This window comes from Lolium perenne, chromosome 3 (genome assembly GCF_019359855.2).
Source record: "Lolium perenne isolate Kyuss_39 chromosome 3, Kyuss_2.0, whole genome shotgun sequence".
Taxonomy (NCBI): domain Eukaryota; kingdom Viridiplantae; phylum Streptophyta; class Magnoliopsida; order Poales; family Poaceae; genus Lolium; species Lolium perenne.
The window spans coordinates 323,303,114-323,314,598 of record NC_067246.2 but is presented as its reverse complement, the minus strand read 5'-3'; the positions used below and the strand labels follow the sequence as shown (position 1 = coordinate 323,314,598).

At 51.2% G+C, this 11,485-nt stretch overlaps 1 protein-coding gene across 1 annotated transcript; it reads left to right on the top strand.

Annotated features, from left to right (window-relative positions):
* The first annotated feature begins 4,259 nt into the window (after positions 1–4,259).
* Positions 4,260–5,829, top strand: LOC127340375 (uncharacterized). Its single transcript, XM_051366135.2, has one exon. The coding sequence runs from the start codon at positions 4,260–4,262 to the stop codon at positions 5,631–5,633; it is 1,374 nt and encodes a 457-aa protein (XP_051222095.1). The 3' UTR covers positions 5,634–5,829.
* Positions 5,830–11,485: the final 5,656 nt, after the last annotated feature.

Sequence of the window (11,485 nt, the reverse complement as noted above, 5' to 3'; positions counted from 1 at the left end):
CAAAGTACTCAAACTAAAGACAACAAAGAATCAACGCCCACAAAACAATTGTGTTCTACTCGTGCAACCAATCTATGCATAGACACGGCTCTGATACCACTGTAGGGATTCGTAGCATAGAAAACAAAAAATTTCCTACCGCGAGAACGCAATCCAAGCCAAGATGCAATCTAGAAGACGGTAGCAACGAGGGGATGAACCAGACTAACCCTTGAAGATTTCCAAAGCCTACGAGATTAGACCTCGTTGTTGCAGAAGATGATCACTTGCCGCTTTCAAAAGCGCGTAGAAGATCTTGACGGTGCCACAATCGGGCAGCACCTCCGTCTTCGGTCACACGTTCGGTGTTGATGAAGATGGCGTCCTTCTCCCCGTTCCAGCGGGCAGTGGAAGTAGTAGATCCTCCTTGGAATCCTAGCAGCACGACAGCGTGGTGGCGGTGTCGATGGAGATCTCCGGCGGAACTTCGCTAAGCGTATGCGGGAGAGGTGGTGGAGGAGGGGTGGCTAGGGTTTGGGAGAGGGGGGCGCCGGCCACTTGAGGGGTGCAGCCAAGGTGGCTTTTGTGTGGCCGGCCCCCCCTCCTTGCTCCTCATTATATAGGTGGAACCCCCAAGTGTTGGACTACAAGTCTTCGAATAAGACCCAAACCCAAAACCTTCCATGTGTAGGGAAACCTACCCAAGGTGGGATTCACACTTGAGGTGGGATTCCCACCTTTCCATGAGGGGGGGGGGTGGCCGGCCACCTTTGGTGGAGTCCACCTGGGACTCCAACCCCTAGGGTTGGCCGGCCATGCTAGGTGGAGTCCCTCCGGGACTCCGCCTTCCATAGTGATTTCTTCCAGACTTTTCTAGAAGCTTCTAGAACCTTCCATAAATGCACCGGATCATTTTCAAACTTATAAAATGACTTCCTATATATGAATCTTATTCTCCGGACCATTCCGGAACTCCTCGTGATGTCCTGGATCCCATCCGAGACTCCGAATAAAACTTCGAACTCCATTCCATATTCAAGATCTACTAATACGACATCAAACCTTAAGTGTGTCACCCTACGGTTCACGAACTATGTAGACATGGTTGAGACCTCTCTCCGACCAATAACCAATAGCGGGATCTGGAGATCCATAATGGCTCCCACATATTCAACGATGACTTAGTGATTGAATGAACCATTCACATACGATACCGATTCCCTTTGTCACGCGATATTTTACTTGTCCGAGGTTTGATCATCGGTATCTCTATACCTTGTTTCGTCTCCTGACAAGTACTCTTAACTCGTACTGTGGTATGTGGTCTCTTATGAACCATTCATATGCTTGCAAGCTAATTAGACGACATTCCACTGAGAGGGCCCAGAGTATATCTATCCGTCATCGGGATGGACAAATCCCACTGTTGATCCATATGCCTCAACTCATACTTTCCGGATACTTAATCCCACCTTTATAACCACCCATTTACGCAGTGGCGTTTGATGTAATCAAAGTACCTTTCCGGTATAAGTGATTTACATGATCTCATGGTCGAAAGGACTAGGTAACTATATATCGAAAGCTTATAGCAAATAACTTAATGACGTGATCTTATGCTACGCTTAATTTGGGTGTGTCCATTACATCATTCACATAATGACATAACCTTGTTATTAATAACATCCAATGTTCATGATCATGAAACTATGATCATCTATTAATCAACAAGCTAGTTATACAAGAGGCTTACTAGGGACTCATTGTTGTTTACATAACACACATGTTTCAATGTTTCGGTTAATACAATTATAGCATGGTATATAAACATTTATCATAAACACAAAGATATATAATAACCACTTTTATTATTGCCTCTTGGGCATATCTCCAACAAATACGTCTCGGCGGATGCTGCGTGGTCGAGTCGCGTGACCACTCGCTTTTCCCACGGGCCCGCCTCACATCGACCTAGATGCGTGTTTCGAGCGCATCGCTTCCGCGGTTGTCGCTTTGATGGTCTTTGCTTCCGCGTCTGCGCCACATACTTCACCATTAATGGTGTCGCTTCCTCTTTTGCACGCCTGGCGGGTGGTGGCTGGACTTCTACGCCGCCATCAATGGTATTGTGTCTCGCGCGCGTCCGGCCTTTAGAAGGCGACTGGCATCATCCCTGCTATCGCCCACACCACCTACACCTCCACTCCCATCCTCACCACCGTGCGCCACCGCATTACCGTGGGGAAAGAAGCACGACTTAGAGGCGCCCGACAACGGCGTGAAGAAGGATCAGCGGCTGAACAGGGTGCCGCTCCCCATCGATATGGTGCAGGTGCTACACGCAAACTGGGTGACGTGCCACCACTGGGGGGACGTGAACCTGCCTAGCGACGGCTGGTGGCTCTGGTGCTGCTGGGACCCTGTCCCGCCGGTGCCTCATCGCAAGCCAGAGAGGAGGGCCGAGATTCGGCGTAGGTGGGGGTACCCTGCCGCCGGACCTCCGCGATGATCATGCCTCCGCCGTGGACTCCAATCAATGGCACACCTTTCGCGAGACCGAGGAGGATCCCAGGAGGAAGGCGGGCTTCCTCGGCAACCGAGAGACATCCGTTTGAGCGGCCACCGCCGCATGTGCGCCCGCCTCCTCATCGAACAAGGCAGTCGCCGGACCCTCCTTTGCCTCCCAGGACGATGACAACAACGCGCTGGCCTACCACAACGAGGAGGCCAAGGACGACTCAGACGACTTTGTCGTGTGCGTCTTCCACAACTGGCAGGCGGCCATGGCGGAGGGCCGGAAGTTCAACTTACCGCCGACGATGACCAATGATGAGATCGAGAAGCTTGGCGTCCTCGTGTCGTAGGTGGACCACTGACAAAATGTCGCAAGGCCTCACGGAGGAAGAGGCCTTAGAATGGGCGCTGCAGAACTCAGGCCCACATGCACCACCGCCTCCACCTCCGTCCTTCAGCCCGTGGGCTGCTCCACCTCCACCACCGGCGTTCCACCCGTGGGTTGCTCCACCTCCACCTCCACCACCGACAGCACCATCGTATGTTTCATCGGTTGCCAACTGGCCATCGCAGATACCGGAATCGTCGTGCTCGACAACGACGAGGAGGTGTAGGCTAGGATAGCAGGCGGTACATGCGCCTTTTAGTATTATATTTTTTACTTTCCTTTATTCACTATGTCAATTATGTTTACGTTGAAAGAATGCAAAACCAAAAAAAAATGCGTTGTGCCGCTGGGGGCACCCCTGTGCAAATGGACGTGTGGTGAATTTCGACAATTTCAACCAATCCAAACGGACGCGCATGGAGGATGCCGCACACCCCCGCGCGTCCCGGGTAGCTAGCTGGGCCACGGCCCAACATCAGGTAATGCGTTTTTTCCTTTTTTTTCTTTTTTTCTGTTGTTTCTTTTATTTTTTAAAAAATATGTTTTCTTTTCTGTTTATATTTTCGTTTAAAATCTGAACATTTATCAAAATTTGAAAACTTTTCAAATTAAAAAGAAATCACTTTATAAAAAATCTGAACATTTTTCAGATTTGAATATTTTTAAATTTGAACAAGAATGTATTTTTTTTCTATGAACAATTTCCGAATTTGAATATTTTTGAATTTGAACAAATTTTACATTTGAACAATTTTCGAATCTGAACGATTTTCATATTAGAACAATTTTTGAATTTGAACAAATTTCATATTTGAATGGTTTTCAGATTTGAATGGTTTTCAAATTTGAACATTTTTGAATTTAAACATTTTCTCAATTTAAATAAATTCTTAAAATTAAAATTTTCGAAACTGAAAAAATATAAACAAAACCGAAAAAGACAGAAAATAGGAAAAAAACAGAAAAGAAAAAAGGTTAAACAGACACAAATGGGCCTGGCTGTGGCCGGTAGCCACCGACCTTGTCGGTGTATAGGTTTCCCGTGTCATTTGTGTCGTTCCTTTGAAGATGAGGAAGCTTACCTATTGGGTATTTGGGTTCTAGGGCTGGAGAGCCTAGCAATCCGATGCTTCCGATAGTACATTACCCTATTGGGCTAACCACGGATTGAATAATTGGGCTTCGCTTTGAAAAATGATTTGGGCCGCAACGTGATTAATGAGCCGTTTAAAATTAGAAATCTGGAGATCCGAATTAGTGTCGATTTGGCTCCTTTCCATCCGTTAGATGTAACCTACCGAATATTAAGAACTGGTCCGGGACTCGTTTTCAAAGACCACCAGCGCCGCGCTCGTCTCGATCTAGTTTTTCGAGGAACATGAGTGCCCACGCCGCCGCCGCCGCCGCCGCCTCCGCCTCCGACTGGTCCAGCCTTTTCCCGGAGCTCCTCGAGGACATCGCTCGGCGCGTCGGCGAGGATGACCGTAACCGCGACCGCGCGGCGTTCGCCGCCGTCTGCAGGCCTTGGCGCCGCGCGTCGAGCGCCACGGGGGCGCGCCTCAACCGCCACTCCCTGCACCTCGTGTCCCTCCGGCCCGGCGCCAGCGCCGTCGACTTCTCATCCCGCCACGGCGAAGTTGTCAAGACCGCGTATCTAGGAAGCGACGACGCCGGCACCGCAGGCGGCGCGCGGCCCCACCGCGTCATCGGCTGCTCCCGCGGCTGGCTCGTCGTCGTGGACAGGGCGTGCGGCGCGTCGCTCCTCGAGCCCGTCGTCGACGGCAGGAGGCTCCCTCTGCCGTCCGTCACGTCCTTCGACTGCGGGTTCATCACGCCCCTCGCCGGCATGTACGGCACGGCGGGTTTCTCCGTGGACAACCACGCGTACCGGTCCCACATCCGGTGCCCTCGGAAGAAGGTATCGCCTCCGGAGACGGTGACGATCCAGGCCATGCGGGACGAGTTCTTCTACAAGGCCGCGCTAGCCGCGACGGGCAACCAGCCGGAGAGCTTCACCGTGATGGTGATCCACAGCGGCGGTTCCGGGCTGGCGTTCGCGAGACCCGGCGACGAGTCCTGGACGTCGGTGCGCACGTCCGCGTCGACGCGGTACGCGGACGTCATCCACCACAACGGCGCGTTCCACACGCTCACCCGCGGCGACGGCTCCATCGAGGCCTGGGAGAAAGTCGACGGCCGCCGCAACCTGAAACCGCGGCTCGTCACGGGGCCGGTCGTGACGTGGGAGTTCAAGCGGTGCGTGGAGTTCCACAGCGAGACGTTCCGGCAGCAGGCGTACTACGAGGGCGCCAGGTACCTCGCCGAGCGCGACGACGGCGGCGGCGGCGGCCTTCTGGTGGTGAGCACCGTGGCCATCTTCGACGACGGGAACGCGCTGCGCACGCGCCGCTTCAAGGTGTTCGGCGTCGACGAGCGCCAGGGCGAGTGGCGCGCGCTGCAGGACGTCGGCGACGAGGTGGCGCTGCTCGTCGGGATCAACCACGCGAGGCGTGTGTCGACGCGGGAGTACCCGTGCCTCAAGCCCAACTGCGTCTACTACGTTCTCAGATCGTTCGCGCCGGAGTTCGACGCCATGGATGAAGATGGACACGACGGGGAAGAATGCTTGAGGTACGAGAGCGGGGTGTACGATCTCCGGACTGGAGTCCCGTCCAGGAAATCGGTCTTCAGGCGCGCCGGCGGCGGCCATCCCGTCTGGTTCGTGCCTCCCGTGGCTGCTCCCCGCAGGTGACCATGTTGTGTGTGCGCATCAACTGCTCGTGCGATGATCCTGCTAGTCAGTTTTTTTCTGTGCAAGGTTCTCCAAATAATTTGTAGGCAATGTTTCAATTGGTGGACTTCTAAAGCTACCCAATCCCATCGGGATTAGGATTTGGTAGTTTAAAAATAATGAGTAATTTGATTGAAGATAACCCCTAGTTCGCATTTTGTGGTAAAAAAAAAAGGGATTTACTAGTTCTGAGCTAGCTGATAACTAACTTTGTGTTCAGTCAAGTCTTACACCGTTTGATTTGCATCTTAATTCGTGCTAGTTATGAGTTTTAAAATAAGTTGCAACTGAAATTTGATGATATCACTTGACTGATAACGGGACGCCCAAGAAAAAAAGACATCCCCAATGCCTTCTAAATGGTCTTTTGGGGAGCCCACTTAAAAACGCACTCTCCAAAATGATGCCGGTAATGGGTGGTCGCCCAAATCTCCCTTTTGGCACGTTTGCCTCTATCCCCGATCCACCGGGTCCTCATGGCCAGCGACGCGGGGCTGGATGGTCAGCATTGTTAATTATTTTCGCCAGCTCCCCATGCGTCGATTGACGGTTTCCCACGTGTTGATGGTGGGTGCTCGCACTCGGTGCCTCGTAAAGTTCCACGCGGCCTTGCTATAAGGGGATGTCGGAGCTGCTGCAAGGGGAGGTTTAAGTTGCTACAAAGAGCTGGCGGGCTTACAGAAGGGGCGGCCTGTGTTGCTTCAAGGGGATGACGGCGTTGCTCCCGTGGCATGGCGGTGTTGCTTCCCAGACACATCAGGGCTGCTACCATGGTCCATCGGTGTTGATGCGGGCCGCTTAGGACGCTGCTATGAGATGCGACGGCGGTGGGCGAGCCATGGCTGTAAGTGCTGCCAGCAACGGTGAGGATGTTATCGATAGTAGCGAGCAACATGCAGAAGTGCTACTCACGCTCGCTGGAGGTGCTACGAGGGGACGATGAGAGCGTTGCTAGCTCGTGGCCGGCGAGGCTGCAAGCCGACGAGATTCACCGGAGCTCCGACGGACAACGGTGGCGGTGCTAGGTCGGCGCGCGTCGGTGTTGCCGGTGTTTTGTTCTTGTCGTGTTGTCCTTTTCCCTAGAGGAGAGACTACGACTCTACGAGGGAGAGACACGCGCAGAACGGACCAGAAGGTAAGATCGATTTGATCCGATGGCTGCGGATCCGGGGGATTGGGGGATTTGATCCCCCGGGGACACTCAGTGCTGGCCTAAAAAAAGTTCCTCCTTCAGCTGAGTACAGTCTGTTTAAGTGAATGACTCTTAAGCTCATTTTTTTTCCAGATAAAGGACATGGTTCCGCGGGTTTTAAACTGAATTTAAGGTGGAATTCAAACAATGCACGTTCTTAGAACATCACTTTGTTTTTTTTTTCCTCAGATCAAAAGATGAACGAATTCCTTACATACTTTATTTCTATTTTGATAAATTGTAGATCTCCTAAACATGGTTTTGACCCTGATGTTGTTCATACTTAACAAAAAAGTTCACACAAATACATACCTAAGGTCTACCTCAGCCCAAAACGTCGCCGGAGGCGAGAGAAACCAAGCACGGAAGGTTCAACTAGAAGAACTCAGAATGGCTTAGAGTTCTCGTCGCAGCCGAAGCCGTCATCGGTGGCCCAGGCGCTGCACTCGTCCATCATCTGCCTCAGCGTCGTCATCCTCGCCCGTGTACCGTCAATGCCACGATCATCACCTCCACCACCATCGCAACGACGCCGCGCTAGTGTCGCATTGGCGTCGGCTGTAGAGGGAGTAGCCTCGGAGGGAGCCGTATCGGCGGGCGCTGCGCCGGTGAGTTGCTGCACGACGTCGCGGAACTGGTCGGGGTGGACGACGTAGACGACGGTGGCGGAAGGGTCCCTGCTCCTCCAGTGTGGCCTCGGCGCGGATGCCGTCGTACCAGCACCACCGGCTCCGGCAGCGCCATTGATGGTTCCCTTGTTGGTGCTGCTCATCGCTGGTGGCCGCGACATGTACGTACGGGTGGTGGAGCTGTGGATGGATGCAGCGAGTGTGGTTGTGCATGCTGGCATATATACGTGTACCCGGTCATAGCTAGTCAAAGTTGAATGAAGCAAGTTAGCACAATCCAAATCGGACTATTGCAACTTCTGGACCTGTTTCGTGCCCGCGAAGCCATCCCCAGATCAACCGACCGAATGTGTTTCTCGAAATTCTAATACAGGCACGTGTACACAAGACAAGATACCATGTGTAGAGCAGAGGATTGAATTTAAAGTTTTAAACTGATCAATCGTCTTCGCTGCTGCTGCTTACTTTGTTGGACACCTATCGTGCCGGGCCCACAAAGTCAGCGACACACGCTATCATTTCCTCTCCTCCGGTGGTGGTGCATGCATAGAGGATCGGGCGAGAATGGCGTGTCAGTGGTCACCGTCGTGGTCTTGGCATAGTTTCTTATCCCCAGGTGATGATGGTGAAGGTGAAAGGTGTAGCCGCGCCGTGACTATTCTCCGGTGCACGTGTCATTTTCTTCTAGTGCGCACGTTTGGTGCTAGAAGCATCCAGCAGATTTTCATAAAAGTTTAACTTTCAAAAAGTTTTTTTGGGCTTCTAAAATTGAAACAACCATCATCTTAAGAGTATCTCTAGTCGTGTCCCCCAAAACGTTTTCAAAAGAATTTTAGCGCGCCCGATGTTTGTCGACGCTGCACCACCACCACGCGTCGCCGCCGTTCGCGTTTGCGCGCATCGCGCCTTCTCCACCGCTTCCCACGTCTTCTTCACCGCTTCCCGCGCGTTCTTCCCACCTCTTCATGCGCTGGCACCGGCTATAAAGCCCGACTCCGCTCGCTCTCGCCACCACAGTTGTCGGCAATCCTTCCTTTGCCTCCACCAAAACATGCCTCGTCGCCTAATCACCACCTTCGCCATGATGAGCCACGCCGGCGGTGGCAAGGCTCCTCCTCCACCGCCATCTCCATCTCCCTCGACCAACATCTTCGACAACGACAACGAGTTCGACGAGTGCGATGAGTTCAACGAGAACAAAGCCACTGATGACGGCGTCCTTGACGCAGCCATGAACTCGCGGTTCATGGTTGACGAGGACCAGGAGGCAGAGGAGGAGCAAGAGGCCCACACGGAGTTCGACATGGAGCAGCAACAACGGCGTGAGGCGGCCTCCGTGGCGAATGAATCGAGCGACGACGATGACGACGGCTGGAGTGGGCCTAACCCAGAGGAGAAGGCTGCGGAGCAGAGGTCCATCTTCATGTCATTCGAGACGCTGAAGAAGAACGATGAAGACGCCAACGAGGCGATGATGGATGTTGCGGCCCACCGAGCTCCGATGAGAGCGCAGTGGTGGCAGCGGAGAAGTGGAAGAGGGAGGGAGGCGACGATGGGGTGTCCCGTCAAGCTCCCCATGGGGCGGCAAGTAGGCTAGGGGCGATCAATTCACCTAGCCGTTCTTCATTCAAATTCTTACAAATTAATCAAATTTGAATGAATTTTTTTATTTCGTGTCAATATACATGGTTTGGTGCCTGGTTTGGGGGACGTGGCTGAAAACGGACACCCTCCAAAATCGACAGCACCTTGAGGCATCCCCAAATGCTCGATCCGACGTTTTTTCTCGACGTGATTTGGGGGACGGCAGCTGTGGAGATGCTCTAACCTTCTAAACAGATCCGAGTGCCAGTCTGTTGTTGGCCCGCGACCATCCACCTTGCCAGTGGCGTCATTCTACCATTGCAGTCACGTACACCACCTACTGCGCTAAATTCACCGTCTGAGGTGTTACCGGATGTCGCAGTTGGTATTTTATACCTCGACAATAAATTTGTTCATGTATGGCATGTAACAATTATTCTATGGACTAACAACATTAGGCACACAAGGATATATACACTTCGGTCGGGTAAATATCGCCAATAAAAACCCTACTTCTATATGAATGTATAACCAACCTTGTGAGGTGCTTAATATTACAATGGTGGTTCTGCGACGAGCGGAAAGCCAGCTAGTTGCGCTCGTCTATATGCGTAAGAATGTTAATGGGATATGTGTTGGAGAGTCCAACCGAATGCTCAGAACCCCTCCACGGGAGAGGGGCATGTGTATTTATACGGGATGTTTCACATCATCATAGACATGGCGACGTGGCACTAAGCCTACTAGCTCGTCAACTTACATGCTCGTACTCGGTATGCCGTCAGGCCACTATAACATACGCCACGAGACGACTTTGGTGGTATCTGAAATCGTGTGGACCATAGTCCTCATTGTTCGCGGCACGGCCTGACCTAGTTGTGGAAAAGGTTGGCAGCTCTATGTTAGGGCTAGAAGCGTGCACTTTCATCCATTGTCTTGCCTTCGTGATCGGCTGGCGGGGTTTGGCCGACTAGCGTGTTTTTTTTTCAAGCGATCCCTCATGGGTCGATTTTCATTACCAAAAAGATAATGAAAAACAGAGTAGCAGATTCTGGAGCCAACAAAAGAAACAGAGGGGGGAGGGGGATCGCTGCCTACTTCTATCGTTCAAGACGAGACTTAGAGGTTTTAAAATTTACAGACCCTGACCCTAACCCTAACGCTAATCCTAAACCCTAACCCTAAACCAGCAACCACAACTCACTAAAAATATCACAGAACCCCTTCCATGAGCTTTAACGACACAAGACACAACAAACAACCAACCAACGGCCACCACATCCGTTTCCATAGCTCTGGCTTCGTCTTCACTTCTCCCTAGCTGCATCCATCAGGCGGAGAGGACGGTGTTGATCAGTCGTCGCTTGATTTCCATCAGAGCTGGCAACAATACCAGCAAGCCTCAGTAATCCATCAGCTCCAACATGAATATCCTCCGCATCTTTCTCGTCATACAACCCTTCCCAACGTTTCATAAATACGGTAGAGTAGCTTATTGGTTCAAAAGGGGATTTTATCAACTTGTGTTCAAATCATGCCTTGTTTCTGAGCTTCCAGATAGCCCACCACACAACAACTAACCCTACATTCTAGGTATTTCTGATGGCAGGAATGAACGGAGGGATCCACCAGAAAAACTGGGTGAATGATCCAGGTCTCGATGGGGAGCCAATTATATTGCCTGACCAAAAGTGCTTCAAACAAATTTGGCAGCTGGACATATAAAGAACATGTGGGAGATAGATTCATCCTCGGTGCAAAATCGACAAGTAGAATTCCCCTGCCAGTTGCGTTTCAGCAGATTATATTTTGTGGCAATAGCATCATGCCAAACAAGCCACAACCAAATTTGAATCTTGAGAGCTGAGGGGTATCTTACTCTTCTACAGATGTATGAAAGTCCTATCCAAACCACAGTCACACATGTGTTTGTACACAGAACTAACAGTAAACTTGCTACTTTTTGCCCATTTCCACTGGATCTTCATTGAGATTAGTTTGGGACACAATTTGAGACAGCCCGATGTATCTGCAAAGCTACATCTGGTGGCATCCATCTCCTAAAAGAGAATCTCCAGTTCAAAGCAGCTGCCTCAGCCACTATGACAGTTTGTTCAATAAAGATATCATAAATATGAGGAAATCTATCCATTAAAGGATACCGATCACACCAAGCATCTCCCCAGAAACTGGTGTTTCTACCATTACCCACATGCATCCTTCTCCCTTTCAGATAAATGTGCTTAACCAGTAGCATGTCTTTCCAGGGAGGAGAGTCACCAAGCCTGCTCTTTGTATAAAAAACACCTCGACCTCTCAAATATATCTGTTTCATCTGATCTTGCCAGGGGCCAGTGGCAGAGGACGAAAAAAAATTGAGGTCGGGCAAAATTTTAAATGCAAAAAAA